Genomic DNA, 25,840 nt, shown 5'->3' with positions numbered 1-25,840 from the left:
ACTGTGCATGACATCTCATGATGCTTCAGCATAGCATCACATGGGTGCAAAAGGATTATACTTTCCAACTATATATTTTTCACGGCATAAGTATATAGTCAGGGAGGCACCTATCTTTATCACAAAGACTCGCTAACAGGGGGCAGATACCCCTACCAATATTTAGACACATTTATAGCCCATCAAAGAGGACGTTCTGGTGTATGTGAGGGGCAACTCATCCCAATGTGACATATAGACATTGCAAGGAAAAGAACTGGCATGAAGGAGAAGTACATGGGGAAAGAAAGAAAATGACACCAACATTTCAGAAAAGGGTATATAAAATGTATTGTTTAGATAAAAATCATACAAAGGGGACACATCAGGACATGAACAATGTAGAAGTCTCACTTGTACCAATTTACCTATAATCCGCATACGTCTCCCACATTGCATTAGACAGTTACAAATAAGATTTTTACATTTACACTTGATTTTTACCATAATATCCCTGAAGCAGAAAAGTAAACCCTTTCTCTATTATTCGGTTTTGTTTCCATACAAAATGTTTTTTTTTTTTTAAACAAATTCCAAATATATAAAATGTATATACAATAAGAAACAGAGTCCCAGGATCTATACATTCAGAAATATAATACAGATTTGTAGCGGAGGAGTGTTCGGAGAACAAGGTTGGTTTGTTGGCCTGATAATCTAGTGGAACATGATGGTGGTAAAAATAAAATAGCTCCACCTTTGTCCATGGTTGGTATCTGGTATTGCAGTTTAATCAGATTAAAGAGTGGCACTTTAGGAACAAATTTTTTTTTTTTTTTTGAAGAGCCGGACCTCTCCAATCCCTTCAAGGAATCACTAAAAGAGATTAGTAGTTTGGTTCTGATCACCCTACACAGACTTATTGGCGGCTGAACAGACAATCCAGCAAATCGCCCCTAGCAATTAACCATGGCTATGATTGGCCAGGGGGTGGGATAGGCTGTCCATTGTTAGGTGGCCAAACCAGAATGCCAAACCCAACCACCCGGTCCACTCTTCTCTAATCACTAACCAATGACTGACAGGTGGCAGGGGATCGGCCTGGCTTGGTCAGGCCATGTTCACACATTAAGGTTTTTTGATAAGTAAAAAATTATTTGCACCTATAATGTGTGACCCAATCACGAGACACCAAACTTAAAGCCAACCTTGACATTTAAAGGGGTTTCTTCTCTAGCAGCAATCAATCTACTTGATGTGACCAGAATTTTTTTTTTTACAAAGTTCCATAAGCTAAAAACTTTTTTTTTTTTTTTAAATAAAAAAACCCTAAAAACTCTGCTTAGGTAGCAAAAGTAATTGTCCATTGTACAATGTACATCAGGCCTATATATTGTTTTTAATGGGCTGCCCCATGAGCAAACGTTTGGGGTACCCTAGACAGGCAGTTGTCGGGTTTCCTAAATATGGTCATGCTTTGGCGATTTGTTCTATAAATTATGGTCCCTTTATTTGGCACCACAAATATTTCCAGGAACTTTTTTTTAAAAAAAAAGTAAAAAAATATATATAATTTCCTCCCCGTATATCCACATGCATACTAGAATTCTATATATTATATATGTAATAAGCTCGGGTTTATGTACACATATACAAAAAAAAGTTACAAAAAATATATTGCACTTCTTATATACACAGCTGTTGGGTTACAAAGCCCGTTTTTGTTCTTCACATACAGGGGCATTTTAAAGGCTGTAGAGCCCTTGGTTGCCCCCATGTGTTGTGCTGTAGGCTCTCCGCTGCCCAGTTTGACCTTCTTTTTGACAGAACATCTTGAAACCCTTACAAAATGGTCATTTAGCTCAGTCTTCACCTGCACCCTTGGTCGTATTAACCAGACAACTTTTTGGGTCTTCTCACATTTGGCTAGATGTAAAAAGGTCTGGTTCGCATCGGTGGCCGACACACCACGGATAGAAGCAGAGTCACAAGTATAAAGTCCGAGCAAAAAGCAGAAGAAAATAAAAAGAGCAACAACCATTTTGCGAGACTGTTAAGAACAGTCTAGAGTCCAACAAGGAAGCCGACCCGTAATGGAGGGGAATATAAGGCCTTCATGTCCAGTCTAAGGGCACTGGGTGCAGAGTCAGATCTCTGTCAGTGTCAGCTTGTACGATCCTCCAGACTCTTCGATCTGAAGCTGGAACGTGTCTTCATTGGAATAGTGCCGGATTATATTGTCATCCATGTTAACCAGAATTCTAGAATGAAAAAAGGTAAAGAAGGAAAGTCATCATTTTGTCATAACGAAAAAAAATTAAACAATGAGCCCTTCTTGACCATTAGCATAATTCTAAAAGTTGATTTTAGAGGGAAGGAGGCCATGGATAACACATACAAAAAGATTACTAGTCACAGTGCCTGGATCTATGTGTAAGTGCCCCTGGTTTATTATGATGGATTTTGATGGTAGATTTCCTTTAAAGTGATTTGCCCATTACATTTTTTTTAGTTTTTAATCCCCTAGTGATGTTTACACAATAAAGATAATTTTTATTACCTTAATTTGCGATTTTAGTTAGTTTTATTGCTGAACAGACACTTCATGATTCCTCTGTGCTATAAAATGCTGTTTGCATATAATGTTCTTAGATTATCAGGGTACAGGGATTCTACTAGTATCTGACACATTGAAAAAGAGATGAGATCTCACCTAATCAATAAAGCACATTCAGCACTACTATGTCCCCCCTCCCCTTGGATCCAAAGCCTATTTTGTTTGTAGATGATCTGCTGCTGCTGTCTCCTAGTGCCCTCTGCCTCCACCCCCCCCCACCCCCCCACTCCTGCAATGCAAGAGAAGCCAAAGGAATATGCCGACCAGTGAGGAGTTTACACTCGGATCCAGGGACGACCAAATTGTGTACACCAGGGCTGATAGAGACAGGTTGGGATTATATCTGTGAAATGCTGTATTTTTGTTAATAACAGTGAATTAGAGAATGTGTTATTTTGTTATCCTGAGTAAATTTAAGACTCTGGTCTTCGTGGGAATACCTTCAAGTGCAAAAAATGTTTTAGAAAGTTTTTTTTAAAACCTACATTTTTTTTTTACATTTTTGCACTATATTTCAGGAGAGCTGCACATGATTCCGGAATGGCTGCAGGATTTACAGTAGTTGTAAGCAGCAGGAATTGGCCACAAATCGTCACAGACGCGGATACTACTGTAATTCTGTCAAATGGGTGGAGCTCAAACTATGATCATGTATTACGCTGCGAATTTGTTGTACGGAAAAGGCTCATCCGCAGACGATATAGATAGATAACTTGGTTGCAGTGCAGTGCTCAAAACTTCATGCATCAGCCACTTTACACAACTTTCCCACCTAACAGGGGATAAAACAAGTGCAGGTGCCAGTCACCCTCAAGCGTAGGCCTTCTAGTAAACTTACCCCTTTTTACATTTCTTAAAGATCTTTCCAATTTTCTCAAATGGAACTTCGTATTTTTCTGAGATCTATTCAAGAATGGGACAAAAAGAATTTAGTTTCTAGAGAAATTCACAAAAATAAAATTAGGATTAGCTTAAAAAGTTTGCGTTTTAAAACACAAATCTGCTCTATAGAAGCATCAAGAGATGCCAACAGGAAAAATGCCAGTTATCACTTTATGTCCCATCATGGGCTCATGCCAGTGGCGGGACCTGTACTAGAATAGGTTGTAGACGTCTACCTAGAACCCTCAATGTACAACCCACCACAGCTTCAACTATTTTGAGATTTAGAAAAAAAGTTGCTGGATGGCCATTAGAAATAAGTAAAAGTTATCGGCAGGCGCATCTCTCCTGGATAATCCAATGGAATAGGGTTTCAAAACTTACCGCTTCCATCAAGCCTTTAAGAGATGGAGACTTCAGCATGAGGGCATCAAAAACTTCTTCTGTCTCCCTTCTCACATACAATAGAACTGAAAGCAGAAACGCACAAAGAAGATGTAGTGGAAGAACTTGCCATCAAAAGAAGAAATCTACATTGTCACACAGCTTTCTGAATAACCAAATGCATAGTATTAGAGGAAACAATGGTTGATATATTGGTTTGCACATTGGATCCATTGTTAGCAATTACTACAGGTAATAAGGGGAGGACAGAGGAGCCTCTTAAATTAGAAGTTACAGGTCTGAGAGAGCCAGAAATCTTGCTCGTTTGTACATGACCAAATATTTATTTTTCATCATAATTTGCAAATAAATTCTTGAAAAATCAGACAATGTGATTTGATTGATTTAAAGGGAACCTACCACCCTGATTCTACCTATAAAAGGTAGAAGGGGTGGTAGGTGGATGGATGGGACGAGAGGATAGCCCTTTTTTGGGCTAATCCTCACGTCCCGGGTGTCTTTTACAAAACTTTATTACATCTATATGCAAATTTTTTTTTGCGGCTACTGGGGTGTGGAGTAGCCGGACATTAGGCTACTAGTCGCGGCTACTCCACACCCCAGTAGCAGCGTTACTCCGCCTACCAGATAATCTTCAGCTCCTGGTAGCTGCGCGCCCTCGTCCGAGTCCCCCAGCTACGGCGCCGAAGGCCTGCGTTCTGCGCATGCGCAGAACGCAGGGGACCCGGACGAGGGCGCGCAGCTACCAGGAGCTGCGCGCCGAAGATTATCTGGTAGGCGGAGTAACGCGGCTACTGGGGCGTGGAGTAGCCGCGACTAGTAGCCTCATGTCCGGCTACTCCACGCCCCAGTAGCCGCATAAACAAATTTGCATATAGATGTAATAAAGTTTTGTAAAAGACGCCCGGGACCTGAGTATTAGCCCAAAAAAGGGCTATCCTCACGTCCCATCCATCCACCTACCACCCGATCTACCTTTATAGGTAGAATCGGGGTGGTAGGTGCCCTTTAACGTTTTGTCTCATAGTTAAGATTCTACAGATGAAGATGTCAATTACAGGCCCGACTCATCTTTTTCAGTGGGAGAACTGAATGACAGCAAACTGAAATCTAGAAATCCGTGAGGAATTGGTATAAAAAGTACATGGGAGAATTGTATAACTTTTAATTACACAAACAATAACATGTATCTGCTGAAAGGGGACGACCCCTTTACGTTTTGTTATGACTAGACACAGGCCAAAATATTGGATAACTACCTCTCTTCGGTTCGTCTGCTCTTGGCATCTTGGCTGGCGGTGCTACGAAGTCTTCTTCAGATGAGAAAGGTACTCTCTTCATCCCCGAGCTGCAAACACAAAACACAAATGAGCAAATTTCTGAATAAAATTGTACAAACTTTGAGACCCACTTTCAAGTCACCTCCCCGGATTGGCCGCACTTAAAAGTGGTGTTCCCATTTTGGCAAATTAATGTTATTGTTTGCATGATGAAAAATTATAGAATTTTCCAGTATTCTTTCTATACAACTTTTCATTATACAAACAATGATATTTATTTGGTAAACTGGGAACACCCCTTTAACCTAATTTTTTTTTACTTTTTGACTACATGTGCAGACTAGATTTTTGGGCACTGCCATGACCCATATATTCTACTCCCAGGACTACCAGAATAAAGTAAGATTGTCTCACCTTTCACCTTCCATTTCCTCAGAAGACAGTGGGAGAACCTAGGGAGGAAAACATAGTGAAAAACATAAGAAGGAATATTCGGGAGATGGTTGTCTTGATGACGCGTCTTTGTTGCCAAAGCACAGAATGATTTTTGGGTGAGAGAAATACAAGGTAAAAATTTGGATTGGTTTATCTTTTACAAACTTTGATCTTCTTCCCATAGTCTTTTGCTTACATTTAGGTTTTCATATTTCCCCTCTTATGGTACCCGCTACTTACATGAGTTGTGCGCTGGAGATTGGCGAAGTGCACATCGGGGATGAAGAGGACGGGCTGGGTGTCCAGGTCTTGCATGGGTTTGAATATAGTGAAGTCCGTCCTCTTGTGTGACGGGAGCAGAGCCCCTTTAACATCAGTAACTGTATGAAACAAGTACATGACAATCACATTTCCGTCACATGATCCCCTTGACTCTCCGTAGCCAATGTCTATGAATAGGATATCATCACAATGTACTAGTATAGCTCCTACTCCACGCTAATACCAGCAACCCTATACGATACCGTCCCCATAACAGAAATTTACACTTCATTGTTTTTCCTTTTCTCCACATCCCTTTAAGAGGAGATATTTCTCAGCCCCATGGTTTGTTTGTCTAGAATGTGCTAAAGTCTACAAATGCACCTTATGGGATGACTACAGCGGCCATTAACTATATTATGTAGATGAGGCATTAGAGACTTGTAATGTATATAATTATTGTAAACATCCATTATGGAACTGACAGCGTTGTACTAAAGGAAGACCCCACTGCAATGCTATAAAAAAAGTTCTTACAATTATTTAATGAAAAGAACAAAAAAAAACCCTTTTTTTTAATATGCACACAAATAAAAAAGATAGTAATAATAAAAAACAGTTAATAAATAATAAATAATTAGAATTTGGCTTTTCAATGCCCATATACGTGAAGTTGTTACCAAGCTTTTCCCAATTCCTGATTTAAAGTATGAGAATAAAAATAGAACACTAATACGATTTTTAGATAATTATTAGAGATGAGCGAGTATACTTGTCCGAACTTGATGCTCGTTCGAGTATTAGCATACACGGAACGGCTCGTTGCTCGGACGAGTATTTCCCCAGTGAAGAACAATGAAGAATACAATGAAAACAGTGAACAGAGGATCATTTCAGTGAAGAACACATTGCAGACGTTTCTATAAATCTGCTAACTTATTGGAAGACACGCGTGCCGAACGCTGTTCTTCACAATAGTATATGAAGAACAATATGTGTGAAGCATGTATGGAAACATCTGCAATGTGTTCTTCACTGTGTTATTTCAGTGAAAAATGCTCAAGTCTCCCATTGACTTCAATGGGGCTTGGTATTCGAGACGAGCACTCGAGCATTGGGAAAAGTTTGTCTCGAGTAACGAGCACCCGAGCATTTTAGTGCTCGCTCATCTCTAATAATTATACATTATTAATATATAATAAATGCTAAAAATACTATTATTGCAATCATTTTGCATACATATATTGTAGTAATTAGTAATACCTACAAACACTACTACTACTAAATTTGTAGTAGTCCTACTACTAGTAGTAAATTAGTAGCAGTACTACAATTACTACTACCACTACTACTAACAATACTAGTAAAACTAGTAGTAGTAGTAAATTAGTGGTACATTAGAAGTAGTAGATAAATAGTAGCATTAGCAAAACTATTTAGTATTTAAAATTATTCAAACCTTGCTCATATTACTATATACTAGCACAAGTTTTCTATTTAAAAAAGCTGGGTGACAACGTAGCAATAATGGCACAGCTTTCTAAAGAAAATTTACACATCTCCAGCTCCAGCTTACACAGCTCCAAATCTACTCGAAAATATGAATTGTAATGATTAAATGATAATTCACTGCAGTCACCACTAGGAGAAAATGAGGAAGATTACTGTTCAACAAAGAAAGCAATTTGCACACAGGCTCCCTCTAGTGGTGACAATAGGCAGTCAGATTATTTTCATTTATAGCTAGGCAGGGAAATAAGAATTCTGTAATAGGAAATTAAAAATCCAGCTGCTAAAAAGTTTATCCACATGATAAGGATAACAGAAATTTGGGATTTACTCAAAAAGCTTGATTTTGAAAAAGGCAATAAGAATTCAGCAATTGGAGGTAATCAGTCTTGTATAAGGGTCTAAGAATGAGGCAAGAGTAAGTCAATGATTTCTTGTTCCTGTATCATTCTTACTTACAATTGATCTGGGATGTGGGCTCAGTACACTTGCCTTTTCTCTTGCTCTGCTTACGTTCTTCATCCCTTATTTTACGTTCGGCGCCCTAATCGGATAGAAAAATATTTAGGTTAATGAACTTGAAACATTTTTAGTCCCTTTTTAGCCACAGGTATATCTGCAGCGATTCATATTATACCCCCAGCCTTCGGCAAGAGGACAAGATCACCTTAGTGTACGATTTAATGTGTGGCCACTAGAGGGAGCATTTGAGTCGAAAGGCAAATTATTGGAAAAGTTCAATGAAGAGGCTCACCTTATCACAGAAGACTTTAATCTGGCAATAGGCCCTGTGAATCGGCTTGTTGCTTCTATTATTATAGCTGTAGGTGTCAATTTGAATATTCAGAGGAAGCCCCTTTACCCCTTTCTGGGAGGAGAAGTCTGTGCTGAGACAGTTCACGGATATAAAGACCTGTGAAGTGAAAGTTAAACATGTATGATTGGTATGGAATTTTTTAAATTTGTTTTTAGCATTTAGAATATTAATATAACAATTACTAATAGATAATAGATTTATTACTCAAAACAATGATATACTCGATGATACGATACGATACAAGGCGGTGTTCACACTTCCCTTTGGCTTTCCGTTTCCATCTGCGACATTCTGGATTCAAAATTATTTTGTTGCAATGTAACGAAACAATTATGATCGTTCCCGATCAGGTTACCAGAAAGTCATTCTACAGCTCCACCTGCTGGTCAGTCTTTGAACTACATCCACAGTAATGTTGTACGTAACAATGCAGATTAGGATGAGATAATAGGCAAGGAGGATATGGGATCATTTGCTTTAATACTAACTTTAGTCTTAATAGAGTACTATCTGTACTTTAATACTTGGCAGTGATCAGATTAAACATTACCTTCCGACCACGCCATCACAATTATCCTCCAACTCCTCCCTAATCACCTAAATTGCCTTTAGTTACACACACCTCAAGAAAAAACACCACATTATCCGCCCACTATACATAGAGTTACCAATCTCTTTCCTGGGAACTCATTGTCCACCCTACTATTATCCATTATGAGCATAAATCAATGACAGCACCTATACAACTTCTTCCTAGTCATGTTACAACGAAGGTCGGGCCCTCAAACCTAGTGATTGATGCTTTATAGGGAACCTGACAACCTGAAAAGATACCTTCAAGTCAGGGAATGCTATATGGAACCTAATGACTTGTTCCCTGTAAAGGGTCGGACATTGACTTGTATTATAAAGGTTTTCCAATAGGTGGTGCTAGAGGCAAAGCTTTTTCACATGCAATTTAATGCATTTAAAATAAAAATTATTATCCTAATGGATATACCTCCATCTATATAAAGATGTTCCTTAAAGTTTTAAGTTTGACTTTTTTTTTTTAAAGGGCATGTTGAGTCAATATCCATATTAAATAAATTCTAAGCATTCCATATAATTAATGTATGGATGAGTGGTCTCTAGCCTAGTATGGAAGACCCAACTACTATATTATGATAAACCAGAGACACTTACTCATAGATCCAGGCACTGTGACTGTGGTAATCTTCTTATATTTGTTATCCATGCCCTCCTTCCGTCTAAAAGCAACTTTTAAAATTATGCTAATGAGTCAGAAGGGTTTGGGACATTACAAGAGCCTCCCCAAGCTCCAGCATTACGAGCTATAACACTGTGCAGGAGCACTTCCCCTCCCTCTGCCAGTGTGAAGAGGGAAGTGTCGAGGGAGCAGGGGGAGGGAGAGACAGTGTAACAACCCATGAAGCTGCCGCACAGAGGGTTTTTGATAACAACCCCTTCAGACTCCGTAGAAAATTTTAAAAGTTGATTTTAGAAGGAAGGATGCCATGGATAACAAATATAAGAAGATTACCACAGTCACGGTGCCTGGATCTATGAGTAAGTGTCCCTGGTTTATCATGGATTTTGATGCTGGATCAGAAGTAGAGGTGCCCTTTAAAGTTTTTCGATGCGCTTTGATATGGGATACACCAGAACACAGGATTAGATGTAGCATGCACGGTGCCCAAGAGATTTAGCAGAATGTAAAATTAGAAGCAAAACAAGAAGAATAGAAATCCATCTTTATAAGGAGTCAGCAGAAACCTCTGTGAAATATTGAGATGAAACAGTCTGTACACTGGACAGGTAAAACAGGTTGGTGAAGTCATCTGTAAGTGACATTTATAGGTAATAAGCCATTGCCCTAGTATAGGCCCAACCCCAAGAAACAATCCTCAAAGTATCCTCAGCTTGTTTAGCCAGATTCTTCTTCAGGAGTCTAACAAAAGCAAAGAACACAACAAAAACACAATCACCCGGTTCATCCTCATTCCTGCGCCATAGTGGAATAAACATAGTAATCTGTCTGATCGCGTTAGAGGACTTCATCCATGTACTTCCTCTTATTCAATCAGCGTAGACATACTTACCATAGAGATGGTACATGTGGGTAAAGGGCCGACCCTTACCACAGGCGATCCGAGCCTATGGGGACCCCTCCTCTTCTTAGGAACTTTAGTAAACAAGGGTGAAGTTGCTGCATATTTCAGGCCCTGCTTTAGTAAGTAGTGGAGCAGTTTGGTGGGAACTAGAATCAACCAGTGGATCCCACATTATCTATGGTTCGAACTACCAATATTAAAGGGTTTGTCCCAAGTTTGATTTATACGCTTTTATACACTATCCACTGGGTATAGGGGATAACGGTGACAGATGGATAACAAGAACAGTGCCCCATTATCCCTAATTGTGCCCCAATACTAAGGAATCAATTGGGTATCTCCAATTCATAAGTCTCTAAGGGCGATGGCACACATGGCGCTTTGAACCTATTTTTGGTCCGTTTTTAAGCAGTCGGTTCAAAAACGCATGCGTTTTTGACCAGTTTTAATGAAGATAATTGGTAAAACCTGTCAAAAGCGCATGCGTTTAAAAACGCACCAAAAACGGGTTCAAAACGCCATGTGTGGCATTACCCTAAGAGTGCTGGAAAAAGCGGAACGATATGCAATTTATGACATTCCCATAGTACTGAATGAATCAGCAATAGGCATGCTCAACCTGCTGATGGTGAACGCCCGGGGTCCCAATCAATATATACAGTGGGTACAGAAAGTATTCAGGACACCTTTAAAATGTTAACTCTTTGTTCCGTTTTTTTTGCTCATTATTGTACACTTTGCCCCCATCTGGACAGAATAACCCCCCCACCCAGACAGAAATGTAAATATTTTTGCAACTTTATTAAACAAGAAAAACGAAAATGTCACATGATCATAATTATTCAGGCCCTTTGCTGTAATACTCATACTCAATACTGAGCCAAGGGGCTGAATACTTACGTCCATGTGACATTTCAGTTTTTTATTGTTTAATAAATTAGCAAAAATATCTAGAAAATTAGTAAGATGGGAGCAGAGTGTACAAGGATGAGCAAAGAAAGAACTTTTTTGATCTTACCAATTGGCTGCAATGAAACAAAGAGAAAAAAAAATGTAAAGGGGTCTGAATACTTTCTGTACCCACTGTATAAAAGTCTGGCCAACACAATATATAGGGAAGCCATAATGACAATGTATCCCAGCTAAGGGTGATGGCACATGTGGGCGTTTTCAACCAGTTTTTAAGCAGTCCGTCAAAAATAGCATGCATTTTTGACCAGTTAGAATTAAGATAATTGGTCAAACTGGTCAAAAACTGATGCGTTTTTTTAAACAGATTGCTTAAAAACATCCCAAAAACGCGTTCAAAACGCCACGTGTGCCATCACCCTCAGAGTGGCAAACACTGACACACACCAGCACTTATAGATTGTTATTGCCCCCTCCCATTAGGCACGGTCACCCATGTGCTGCCTCTCCCATTCAGGTTTCACAATATCAGCATTTTAAATTCCACAAAAAAAATAAAATAACAGGCAACGCCTTGTTTTAAGAAAGGGCGTTTCAATGATGCGGTATTAAATTACATGCCTTGATGTTCACCTCCTCACCAAGCCAATTAGTGGCTAATGAAAGCCAATGAATGCAGGGTGATGCATCGGACTACACACCGGCAGATGATTAACCGTTTCATCTACAGGTGCTTGTGACGGATGACGAAGGTTAGAAATGTTTAATCAGGGATAGCCGGCTATAAATATAATTTTTATAAGTGGTTGTGGTGAAATACTGGAAATTAATGATGGATTATTATTGTGTACAGATATGCAAATGTAACCCACGTTGCTGCAAATTTATAGATGTGTCAGGTCACCAATTTACATACACAGGTATTACACAAAGCAGAGCACGGAAAATCAGCTGATTCTCTGCAATGCCCTACGCTGATCTATCTGACTAATGCCCAACCCCAAAAGCCTCAAAACCTGCTGATAAACCCCATGGGCGATATTTATCAAGCCCCGGCATATGTTAGTCCTGCTGCTGCTCTTGCTGAAGCAGAGGCCACTTGATGTATCCGGCGGGGTCCTGCGCAGCATTTATTTCTACGCCAGGCCCACATGTAAGAAGTCGATGGCTGAAGCGAGTGCACAGGGGTGGGGACAGTAACATCCTGCCCACTCCCAGCCGGCCGCGCCCCCATCACGCCCCTCTGACGTGAAGGTGGTGGATTTGGCTAACATTTTGCTAGCATTTGCAATTAGCATTTGCACTGATAAATATGCCACCATGAGTCAATCCTCATAGACTGTAAGCTCTTGGGTCTCCCCCTCATTCTCAGACTAAGTTATTGTGTCATCCCTCATCTTCATCCTCATAGACTGTAAGCTCTTGTGATCAGGACCCTCATTCCTATTGTTCCATAGGACTTATTACTCTGTAATGTAGTATTTTATTTGTACATGTTCTCTATCATCTGTAAAGTGATTATGTTATAGAGCTTGACTAACTTAACAGATAGTGTTTTAGAGCAGGAGGAGCTGAGCAGATTGTATATAGTGTCCTATCTGCAGGTAGTGTGTTTTAGAGCAGGAGGAGCTGAGCAGATTGTACATAGTGTCCTATCTGCAGGCTGCATGTTATAGAGCAGGAGGAGCTGAGCAGATTGTATATAGTGTCCTATCTGCAGGCTGCATGTTATAGAGCTGGAGGAGCTGAGCAGATTGTATATAGTGTCCTATCTGCATGCAACATGTTATAGAGCAGAAGGTGCTGAGCAGATTGTATATAGTGCCCTATCTGCAGTTAGTGTGTAAGTGAGGAGGAGCGGAGAGAAATGATATATGGCTTTGTGGTTTTGTGGTGAAAGATTCAGCGTAACGTATAATTTTTTCAGGGCGCAGTCTTCCTTAGCGACTGTCAGCCTTGACTGAGGAACATGTATACAGATTATGCTACATAGCTGTATGGCACAAAAGCCAACTTTTAAAAGAAAAATCAGTCTAAAATGACCTTTAAAAAAAAAAAAAAAACTTTGATGACCGGGTAATCAATATGACAATATGATCAGTTGCAGTCTTCTACAGAGGAACTAGAAGTAAACGTTTGTGTTATAGTCTAATCAACAACCACAAATAAAAATAACAAAATGAATCAGTTCCACTTATCGGAATGGGGTTATTTTGGAAACAAGTTCCATCGATCCCTGCAAGTCCTATTCTCATGAATGGGAGAGCCACCAAAAAAATTCTGAAACATGTTAGTTCATCTAGACAGGTACCTCTAGTATTGCCACTTTCTCACATGACTTATTATGTAGTTATATAAAAATATCCAACATCTTTGCCACTAATGAGTCTGAGAAATCAAAACCATGATCCAACTGTAGTGTCAATGATTGTCATCTAGATTTCATAGAAACTTTTCAGGGTGAGTCCGTTAACCCCTTTAACTTCTGCAACTTAAAAATGATGGCCAGCGATTTTATAAGGAATCCAGGAAGGGGTTAAACGACCGGCCTATAGCATAGGCTTTTCCTTTTCCCCACCATCGCTTTGTATTAGGTAAACTGATGGGAAAGAAAGTTCAACAATCCCTGCAGTGTTTGTTTATGCACTCTCCCAGGTATTCACCTCCTCGGCTTCTTACCTGCCGGGCCCTTCAGCGGCCGCCAACAATAGCCAAGCATCTGCGCCCAGCCATTCACCAAAAGAAAGGGGGAGGAAAACGTTTAAGGCATCACCCTCCAGGTTGTATGCAGCCGCCATAGTCTTGCTCCAGATCTACCAATCCCCCTTACATTGCAATACAAGGAGAGCGAAACTGAACGCTGAGCTGCTGTGTACATAGCCAACATGGAATAATATACCGAATTATACAACAAAAAAATCGTTCCCATGAGAAAACAAGCATCTCAGAAAGAAGAAAGTTTCCACTGAGCGGCAAGTCATGGAGGAGAGTGCAAAGACTCTAGCAGAATACATCTGATTCAAGGAAAGTAAGACCTGAGGAAGGAATGGGTCCTCATAAGATACTTGGGACACAACAGTGGAAGTTGTCCTATAATTCCTATTACGACCCTATAGAGATGTACCTATGAATAGGAGGTGTCCCATGTGCTCTATGAGAGCCCTAGAATGAAAGGTCCAGAGATGAACTTGTTCCATTTGCTCTATGAGGATCCAAAAATGGAAGGTCCATAGATGAAGTTGTCCATGATCTCTAGAAGTATCCAATCATTAGAGCCATATAATGGACGGTCCATGGATGATGTTGTCCATTTGTTCTATTACAGCCTTACGAGGGTAGGCTAGGCCCATGGATGATGTTGTTTTAGGCGCTTTATTAGACCCTTGTAATGGAAGACCCCAGAATGAAGTTGTCCCATATGGCCTACTAGAGCCCTATAATGGAAGGTCCATGGAGGATTTTGTCCATTTGCTCTATTACAGCCACACAATGGTAGACCTATGGATATTTATGATTTGTACGGAAGTGCTACGGAATATGATGGAGCTATAGAAAGATAATTATATAGTTGTTTTATGTGCTTTATTAGAGCCATACATTGGAAGATCCATGGATGAAGTTATCCCTTAAGTTGTGTGTGCTCTTCCAGAGCCATACATTGTCCTACATGCAGGTATATTGCAAGCATGTTGGCATGATACCAGATGTCCCCTAGACATGCTAGGTTGGATTTACATCTCATCTCCAATCTAGGAAAAGCTTGGATACATTACATGGCTCATGGCCATCACAAAGGGGTTGTCACCACACTTTCCCACATATCAGGACGGTAAATCTGCCACTTGTACTGGCTGTCATCAGCTGGTAGTTTGATATATACGTTCTGCATGTCGGTAGCTCGCACAATAAATCAGATTACATATTGATGAAGGAGCGGTAATTAAAGCGTAGGCTGATAATAAACACGACACACCCTTTTAATTATAGGAGAAATGTAGCAATATAAATGCAGTCGGATACATACCTTGCCTTCATCGTTCAGATCCCAGGTGAAGGAGATGGCGTTGTATGCGATCTCTTCTATGTTACTGATTGTGTTGAAGCTTTCTTTATAATCAGCTGCAATATAACACAGCAGGTCAGGCACAATATGGAGGAATCCTATCAGTATATTAATATACCTATATATGTATAGTATCTTACCTATATCGATGCATCGCTGTTTGGCGGTGTGCTGTCTAGAATGCCAATACTTCCAGTGGCGAAGCTGGTCTTCTCGGCTTTTATCGTCAGCAAACACAACCATGATGACGCTCTAAAAGACGAGATATAGAAGAACCATTAGTATAGATTATCATAGATACATGTAAATCTAATAATTCCTAAATCTAGCAATACACCCTCAATTTTTGTTATAGCGGATTCAACCTACAGCTATTCTCATGAGCCCCATGAGGATGCATACTCTTCTCAACTGAGGGTGCATGTGTTTTGGCTGTACATCATTGCCAAAGATCTCAAATAATTCATCTCCCCTGGAATGCTGACCCATTGAACCAGATCTCTCTTTCAGCATATCTGCTCCCATCATTTTCCAATATTATGGCTCCTATAATGTAAAATCCTCCAGGATTAGAAGTAAAGGGTCCTCATTTCCAAGGCCTGTGTGGTGTATTACAGTTCTGAACAATACACTGGGAGGAGCTGCAATACCAGTCACCGCCTGTGCACAAGAGGGGTGCTCTTTCTGGAAAAGAAGGGATGAGCTTTTGTTTGCAATCCTGGAATACCCCCTATCATGCTACCAATGAATTCCAGCCAGGAAAAACTTACCCGAACTTTGCTAATCGGATGATGAATTCCTTTATTACTGCCAATTTCCTTCAACGTAATTGGATAGAACTGACCCTTGTTCAGATAGGTCATAGTGCTATCCCCTGGCTTTGGTCGGAGAGATTTTGAGGCTTCAAGTGTATATTCAAAATTATTTCTGTGTTTAAAACAAAAAAGTAAAATTGAAATAAATTATACACACACACACAAAAGTTTCCAATACGTTTAGGTATGACATCTACCAACACTGTACATTATATTTCTGGCTTCCCTAAAATGCAATTCTGGTTTCTCTATCATTTTGGACTGCATTAGTCTCATCCACCCTCTTATGGGCAGTGCCCCATATGCATAATGTGCAAATAAGAGTCCGTCCTCTCAGACTCCATTTTCATCCAATGACAGAAAGTTCTTCCATAAATGAAGTCAAGCTAATATGGAGTCTAGAATACAGGATCTCCATTTTCTATGAATGTTGTTCTGTACGTATCATATAAAAATAAGAAAAACAATATGTCAAAACTTACCCAGCAACAGGATCAAAAACATAGTCATCAGAGCTTCCACTGCTCATCCTTAAGTTAAGGTCTGGTGGAAAAAATACCTTAAAATACAAAAAAAAAATTATACACAATAGAGGTAAAAAGATCAATCAAGCATATTGATCAAAACAGGTCAAACAAAAACAAAACAGGTCACTCCTTACCTCCTGAACATCTTCTTTGAATGTCTCAGAGAACGTGGAGTCAGGAGTCCTCCTCTGAGAGTTGGGCGCTTGGCCATTGGAGTTGTAGTGGTCCGAATGGACGTTGCGGTCAAATGAAACAATGCGTTCCACAGCCTCAGAATGGTAGACATTTGGTGGAAGGCCCACTGTGAAGCCGTGACCCTGAGATTCTGTTTTGATGGCATGAGTTGGCATAGATGTGATGGAGACTGTGGCAGTGGTATCCGGAGCTGCTAGGTGACCTCTTTTGTCTAGGTGATTGCTCACGGGAAGTAAGATGTTAAAAGGTACATTGGTCTTCAACACCTGTACTCTGTTTTCATTGCAAATTAAGGGGGACTCATTCACTGGTTGCAGAACGTTCCTGGTAGGAGAAAGAAGATAAAGTTTTAGGACTTGAAGTTCCAGATTGGAAAATGGCAGGACAGGTAAAGTTCAGGTGTAACATGGATGTCCAGAGTTTTCAGAGAAAAGCTCAGTCATGATGATATATGAAAGTTCATGGGAACTCAATGAAAGCTGATTAACTGAGTGTTGGGAAAGTTGTTTGTCAAATATCATGGGCACCAGATGACCCACATAACCAACCTTTTGTTGTGTTCCGCTTCTGTATGTTCATGGTCTTGTTTGTTTGAGGAATGTCTTCTGTCTCTAGGGACCTGTAAGATAAAAACAGGCATTAATATAGATCTGGACATGGATGCGAATGCAAACCTTCTGTATTTCAACGTAGAGGTCAAGCAAAAGGAGATGGAGGAGGCCATTTTGAAGGCGAATGACATTGCCATGTAGGTTGACAGAGCCCTTCAGGTATCAGAGATGCCATTACCTTATTATGGCTTTTAGAAAAAAAATCTGGCTAAAGTCAAAGTTTCTGTAAATGTATCAACAATGTTCTCCAAGTAGTTAACAATGGAATAATACATTGGCTTAACGCAAAATCTTGATAATCCACACTTGGATATCTAACCCCCTTTAATGCCGCACCAGCTTGTCCAGACATGTGCCACCACTAAGGACTCTAGCAGCAAAATCCAAAGAAAGCAATGACTGTCTTGTGTTTTCAATGGCACGTCACAGTTTTTAGAAGGACTCAGTGTTAGATATGTGGTAGTTATTGCTGCATTTTTTAGTCTTGCAACCAGATTCAAGGGCTCATAAGGGAAGGGTGGTGGCATTTTTTTTTACAATATTACTAGCATTATGTTTAATATACATAGATGTCCCAACATTAGATTTAGGGATTTTCTAGACTACGTGTAAAGAAAATAGTACCTTATAATAGTCATATAGGAGACCAAGTGCGGCAGCGCTATCCTCATCACCATTGATGCTCATCATGGCCTTGGTAGCAGCAGTCAAGGGATTTTCCAGGAAGGATTTCCAGGCCTCATCCTCACTGGTGTACGACCGTCTCTGCTGATATAGGGAGTCATTCTGGAGCACCAACACAGGCCGTTTACTGGAAGCAAAAGGAAGATCCTGTTAAAATCTATCACGAGGGACCATAGTCCATGGAATAGGACACCTAGCACATGAAAGGAAACAATGTCTTCCGTACAGAAAAAACTCCTTGTAGTAAAAACATTTTAAAAAAAAACTCTCTATTTGCTCTGATCAAATCAATCCGGCTAAACCAGAAATGCTTGATGACACGATAAGCGATAACGGACCTACATATCTGAAAAATCATTCAACAACAGAATAAAGATCAACGGAGCAGGACTAGATCACAGTTTCTTCCATGCTGTTCTTACTGATCTGACAAATAGGATGAATGATGATAGGGAGCCCATAGTCCTTAATGTGCCCATTACATTGCCAAAAGCTGTATTTGGTTGAACGCCATTATTTCTGACTCCCCCTATTCGCAGTTATATTCATATTTGCCAAGTGTGCATGTTATCTTAATGGATGGACACCAATGGCAGACAACTGGGATGTTGGGATATCTTCCAATGCATTGGTAAAGCCTTGCCAATAAACATGGCAGACGCGGTTTCTTTCATTATGGAATTGAGAACTCTCAAACACATAAGATAGTTAGTTGCTTCCTTAAAAGAACAACGTAGCTCCAAATTATATGGGCACCATTAAGGGATTGGCCCCAATTTCAGTGTTATCACTGATCAGTGGGCTCCCAGAATATAGAATAAACGGAGCAGTAAGTGCACCTCCTATTCCAGAGGACAGACCTCCACTCATGTTCTCTTTTATGCTTTAATAGTGGTCAACCTTCATCAAAAATTTTTGTTATTAAGTATTAAGGTGAGAGGGCCACAAATGGACAATTTTGCTTCAGGAATTGACCTCAGGGTTAAGGGCATTGATCACTATCCTTCAAGATCATTATCCTGGACTAAGACAGACAAATGAAGGGCGAAACTTTATTGGCAGGCAGAATAAGGGATGCAGCCAAGTTTTAATTCCAAATGAAGATTCATTATCATACAAATTAAAAAAAAAACAAAACAAAAAAAACAACAGACAATAGCAAGTGAAACTCGGCTCTAGTGCTCATCACAAAGGAACCCAAAACATGGCCGCCGATACTGCCTCTATTGAGCAGTGCAAGGCTTGTATTAGCAAAGAATGGAGGACTGTTGTGGGTTACCTAAACAAAGGCCTAATAACAATATGGGCACCTTTAGGCCCTGCCCGGTGATTTACTGCCACCTATATGTTCACATACATAGGACATATGCATGTTCAATAGAGGCAGTATTGGTGAACACAGACGGCAGCCATGTTAGAAGTTTCTTTATGATGGGCACCAGTTCCAAATTTACTTGTCATAGTCCTCAATTATTTCCAACAGTCTCCATAGGCGAATTTGGAATTATCAAACTGAAAAATTGTAAATTTACATAGGTCCAAATAGAGGCCTAAATAAGCCCCCATCAATCAATCAGCTTGCTGTTTTCATCTCTTACAATGCTCTTTTAAAATGAAAGCTGCGTCATGATTGGTTGTTCTGCGCAACAATTCTTCTTTTAGACAGTGCCTCAGAGAGAGTTACATTATAGTGTATACTCTGCTCTCTTACCACAGTTAGCCATTCCTTTTAATGGCTGGGTCATTTGCACATCAAAAACACAGCACTATTCTGAGCAATAAAATGCAGAAAGCTGAAAGATGCAGAGCCATGATAGTGACATTAACATCTAATCCACTGTAACAAAGCCAGGGCTGGTTATCCATAGACCACTGCAAAACATGACCTGGATCTTAAGACTTAAGTTGAAATAAAATGTATTTTTTTTAAATTGCAACTTTTGCAGTGCGGCCTATAATAATAATAATATTATATTTTAGTATTATTATTAATTCCTTTATTTATATAGTGCACACAAATCATGTGGTGCTGCACAGAGTTGCCAAATCAGTCCCTGGCCCCAATGGGGGTCACAATCTAAACAACCTACCAGTATGTTTTGGAGTGTGGGAAGAAACCGGAGGACCCGGAGGAAACGCACACAAACACTGAGAGAAAATGCAAACTCTTTGCAGATGTTACCCTGGGACTAGAACCCAGGTCCCCAGCACTGCATCTGTACATCAAACCACATACAGTACATGGATCATGCATGGAAAAAGGTGTCAGTCTTTACTGTAACTTTTGCCTTATATACATGAACAGCACCATAGAGAATACCAATATTACTGCTACCAGGACAACCCGGGTAAATCTTGCAGGTAAACCCCATCTCCAGTCCTAGAAGATGTACTATATGCCGAATTCCAATCCCCCCTCCTCCCCAAGACTATACTAGCAATTCAATCCAGCGCACATTGAATCCCAGCTAAAAGCCAGAGGTTTCCCTTACATGTGATGTAATGCGATCCCCCGTCTAAATATGCCATGCTGTACGTATTCAGGTTTTTTAGATATGACCCAGGGCAACGCTGATGTAATGAAGTTTTATTTCTAGTGAAAACTTAATATTCCGTCTTACAATAGAGGCAGCAATTCACACAGTCTACTGTACCGATCAGCATTACAGAGAAGAAATCCTGCACTGGATCCATCTCCCAGGAAATCCACAAAAGGAAAGTTTCACGTTTAGAACTGCTAAACAGGAATGCGAAGATTTTAGGTTTAATTTATTTAGTTATAATTCCAAAATAAAATAAATAAATATATATATTACCATTTATATTCCAGATGAATACAATAGCAGGTAATATTAAATATAAATCTGAATCCATCATCCATAATACAGACTTTAAATGTTTTCCGTTTTTTAATTGTATTAAAAATACAGCAGCCTGCATTGACAAAAATGATAATGGAAGCCAAAAAGCCAACATTGAAATTTTTATAGATCTGTGATATTTTTGTTATTCTTGCTTTAATTTTTTTAGTGAATGAGAATGGAAAGAAATACGTCCCTAACTTTTTATGTGATCTTTAATCAATATTAAATGTCCATCCTGATCTTCCTTGTTCAGGAACTGAATGTCAAAACTACAGTGAAAACTCACACGTGTGATGGGTCAGGGGGTTATAACAGCATAAGGACAAGTACATACATTGATTTTACATACAAATTTGGAGCGGGATTATTGGTGTTCTTCTTCTTCTACACAATATGGGAGAGAAAGTCTTCATAGTGTATTCCCTTTGCAATTCATAGGATGAAAATCCTTGGAGGTCTACCAAGAATTCTATTCCATTTCAAAATAGTAGAAAGTTAGGTGACAACTGGTAAAATGACAAAGATAGGAGATAGATATGAGAGAGAGGAGATTGATTGAAATAGATAGATTACTAGATAGATAGATAGATAAATGAGACTGCACTCCAAACTACAATTGCCTGGTTTGTCAAGACCAGTTTTGGGGTTTGCACCCACAATGTTTTTCTGCTACTGCTATGGTGCTGCTGGGTTTCTAACGTATAGATCAGTGATGGCGAACCTTTTAGCGACCGAATGCCCAAACTGTAACCCAAACCCCCCTTATTTATCGAGAGGTGCCAACCAAAAATTAAAGCAGCAAGTTATTGCTCCCTGTTCGTCAACAACTTTTAATCATATTGGCCTCCTGAGGACAGAAACACAGTAGAAAGATGGAAAATTGTCATAATTTTAGCTTCTTTCCAGTGTCCCTCTGTACACAGAGAATCGTGGGGCCAGCAAGAAATCCTCCAAAGATAATTCAGCCCTGTCTACACATTCTCCCTCTTCCTACAGTTCTAAGTAGAGAAGCAAGTATCAAAATATGACTGAAAGCAGCATCTTTTAAGTGGCTTGGAACTGCAGGAAGATTCTTTGAGTTCTGTCTGGTGTTCTGGGGCGATAATTCAAGTGCCTACAGAAAGGGCTCTGAGTGCCGCCTCTGGCACCCGTGCCATAGGTTCGCCACCACTGGGATAGATAGATAGATAGATAGATAGATAGATAGATAGAATTATGTTCAAGATTAAACCAACAAGGTCGGATCCGACTTCTGTTAGAGATTTGCACACATGTTCTTCTGCAAGACACTAGAAAAAGCTGAAGAAACAACAGGTGTTTGTCTTGTGTTCCCTCCCATTTCAACATTCAGTTGAAACACACAAATGCCTGCAGGGTAATCTGCTGTCTTAAAAGGTGTACACCAAGCCAGAATGATCACTTCAAGAGCACGGGCTTGCCAGAAAGTCTTTCCCACACATACACACACCTGCAGTAAAACTTATGAAATTTAAAGGGAAACAAATCATAAAACACAGCACAGGCTCCGCTGACGTAAGATGCTGTGTTGTTAAACTGGTGGACAATACCAGAGTCTTATCATTGCTCCACTATATTGGCCAGATTACTATCCAGAATTAGAAAACAAAAAGCTGTTATTTTTTATCCATAGAAACAGCACCACACTTGTCTTTGGGTTGTGGATGGTATTGCAGCTTATTGGATGTTGGAGGCTGCAATACTAGACATTACCCTAAACAAGCGTGGTGAAGTTTCTGGAAAAACAGACGCCCTTCTCCATGCAAATTGCAGTTTTTGTCTACCAATTTAAAATAACAAAAAAAAGTTATTGAAAACATCATATATAAAATTAATCAACATTTACGCAACTTTCCTAGAAGCACTTATTAAATTTTAAATAAAACATAATAGGATTTTTTAAATGATACATTACAACAATTTGTAAAAATTGGAAAAAATACCATTTTTTTTAAACTACATTTTGTTTAAATCTAGTTTAAAAAAAATTCTGCCAAATAAAATACAATTGTTTATTTTCATAGATTAGATTTCTTAGGGCATTATATAAAAATTGAAAAATTGTCTTTTTTCATGATTTTATGATTTTAAATCATAAAAAACTATTTGAAAAAAAAAAATCAGTTAAAATAAGTTTTTGTACGTTTTTTTTCTTCCGATGGGTGCTAGTGTAACGACTTAAGAATTTGTTCTACGATTACAGTTTTTAGTATTCGTCCCAAATATTACAAATTGGTGATAAAACTTGTTAGTGGTTTTTCTTGTTCTGCAGATTTTATAACAACTTAAAAAGTCAGAATCAGATTTTGTCGGTAAAGGCTAAGTAATGTATCCTGGACCATAGGTGAATCATACAATAGGCAGGGACTATAGGTAAGGGGTGTTACTTCACAACTATTTTAACACTTTTATGGAAGTCTTAGGATTTAGGACAGCTGGGATCCACCTCTTTGACTCAGATCCTTCACTTAAAATCTTAAAATGGAAATATTAAAAGGAACACCCTCAACGTCTTTGTTTGCATCAGTTTCTACGGATTTGGGGACTAAGGACTGATGGCAGACACTAATTGTTTCACTACTATTCTTCTATGACCAACGCCTTGTAGGGCTCAGGTTTCATCAACCTTGAAGACAAGGAGAAGGGGGATCAGGCCCTCTGATCTAGTGATCCGAGATTCACCGCTGTGCCACCCACATCACACCTACCACCACCATGTGCCACTCCGCATGGGAACCGTGTTAAGACAACCACAAATATGTAGCAGAGTCAGGTTTGTAACCTGTCATCAGAAGGTTACCTGTGGTTTCACATAGGACTGTTTGCAGAAGAACACAGAAGAAGCAGACTCCATTATAAAGGATTTTATGGAGTTTCCTCTTACAGGGAATTCACCTGTGCGACATGTGTGCCCCCGCGCTTTACTACAGGTGCCATATGACGTGTGTTCACAGAATGTAACACAGTAGTAATGGGGCAAACCAGATCTATATAAAGAACAGCTGGATGTACAATACATTTGGGAAGCCGAACACAGATCTATGGGGTATCTATTATAGATCACTTGTATGTATAACACCTGTTACAGGTTACATTATAGCTAACACAAATCACCTCAATAAATGTATATACACTTTTAGTGTAGACCTAGGAGACATGTTACACCTGTTCAAGAGCTGCTGGATACATTACACATATTATAATAACACCTTATAGAACGATAAACAATAGGTGCACTGGGGGCATATTAAAGCTCTGCACACCATATTACATCTATAGGCACATATTAGACTTTGTAGTATAAACTTATAAAACTTATTACACATGTTTGAGATCTGAGGATATGTTATACCTATAAGCACAAATTGCACATACTATCAATCTATGAGACATATCTCACCTGCTAAAAATATTTGGGGCATCTAATAGCCCTATTTTAATATTACTATCATATTATTATTAACATGGGGCATATTACAAACCTGTTAAGATACATTACACACATTATAGCGCTATGAAGTGTACATTAGGTGTATTGTTACTATAGATCAATTACATCTAGTATATCCTATGGATCTATCTACTATCTATAATAGACCTATTACACCTGTTATAGATGTTTGTGGCATATTATAGATCCATTGGATATATTTTACCTATTATATAGGTGTATGAGGGCACATTATACATCTATATACCGTATTGCACCTGTTCCTTCATCCCTAGAGGTGATACTATACGTCTATAGGCACATTATAGATCCATATACCATATTACACCTGTTCCTTCACCTCTGGAGGTGATACTATACGTCTATTGGACACATTATAGAAGCACATACCACATCACACCTGTTCCATCATCTTTAGAGATAATACTATACATCTATTGGACACATTATAGATCTATAAACCATAGTACACCTGTAACTTTAGCTCTATGATCATATTATAGATCTATTGAATATACTTTACCTATTATAAGTATATGTGGACACGTAATAGCTCTATATTACCTCTGTTACTTTATTTCCATGGGTAACAGTATAGATCTAATGGATATAATACATCTGTGGATACATAGTTGCTCTATATACTACATTGCACCTGTTACTTTGGTTCTATGGGTGATATTATAGATCTATTGGATATCATACACCTCTTATTAGTATATGATGACACATATTAGCGTATATAGTACACATTACACCCATTAGCTCAGATCTATAGGATATATCTGACATGAGCCATGGCTCCAGGACTGGGGATAGCCTCCTAGTCCTATCCTGGTGTGGGTAGAAGGTGATTTATCACTGCTCCATACTCCAGCCATTGGAATATAGCAGTGCATGGGATCGGGCTGACACCAGATTACAGTAGCGGGGCTGTCATTAGGAGGATGCGGCAGGTGTGGAGCCCCTGTGCCCCGGCCAGCTGGCACCGTACATGGCACACACGGATCACTTACTTGTCGTAGTCTTGTGTCATGCTGTCGCCCGTGTCGGTGGAACTGGACTTTCTAGTTGGGACAGATCTGTCGCTGGGGACGGGAGCCCGGGCGCCGCACAAACGGGTTTAGTCGCTTTTCTCGCTTTTTGAGCCCGGCTCTGATTGAGAGGGAGGTTTACTGACTGCAACACTTCCCATTGGCTGGCGGAGTCCCCCTGGCTAGTGGGCGGGGACAGTGCGCAGCGCGCTGATTGGACGCCGGTACAGGTAGAGCCGCGCAATGCTCCAAAAGAGACGCTGTCAGATACCGAGGAGAGTCCTGCCGGGACCTGATATCTCACCGGACACCAGAACCGGCATCTGAGCCCACCGAACCGGGTCTGGTATCCGGGACACTGGCAGGACGG

General features: G+C 39.7%; 1 protein-coding gene across 2 annotated transcripts; it reads right to left on the bottom strand.

The window, feature by feature from the left end:
- Positions 1 to 747: 747 nt before the first annotated feature.
- Positions 748 to 25,626, bottom strand: GRHL1 (grainyhead like transcription factor 1). 2 transcript variants are annotated; one of them, XM_072143567.1, is made up of 16 exons: positions 25,453 to 25,626; positions 18,044 to 18,230; positions 17,357 to 17,427; positions 16,748 to 17,132; positions 16,569 to 16,645; positions 16,042 to 16,198; positions 15,412 to 15,523; positions 15,233 to 15,327; positions 8,123 to 8,281; positions 7,828 to 7,912; positions 5,839 to 5,978; positions 5,578 to 5,615; positions 5,143 to 5,231; positions 3,863 to 3,948; positions 3,435 to 3,499; positions 748 to 2,240 (listed from the first exon to the last, which is right to left on the bottom strand). In XM_072143567.1, exons 1-16 carry the CDS (start codon positions 25,470 to 25,472, stop codon positions 2,126 to 2,128), a joined length of 1,881 nt encoding a protein of 626 aa, XP_071999668.1. In that variant the 5' UTR covers positions 25,473 to 25,626; the 3' UTR covers positions 748 to 2,125. The 2 variants fall into 2 exon arrangements, with proteins under 2 accessions (XP_071999668.1, XP_071999670.1); XM_072143569.1 differs by having other exon boundaries at positions 7,861 to 7,912; positions 25,453 to 25,625.
- Positions 25,627 to 25,840: the final 214 nt, after the last annotated feature.

The sequence above is a fragment of the Engystomops pustulosus genome, chromosome 3, assembly GCF_040894005.1.
Source record: "Engystomops pustulosus chromosome 3, aEngPut4.maternal, whole genome shotgun sequence".
NCBI lineage: Eukaryota > Metazoa > Chordata > Amphibia > Anura > Leptodactylidae > Engystomops > Engystomops pustulosus.
This window is presented reverse-complemented; position numbering and strand designations above follow the sequence as displayed.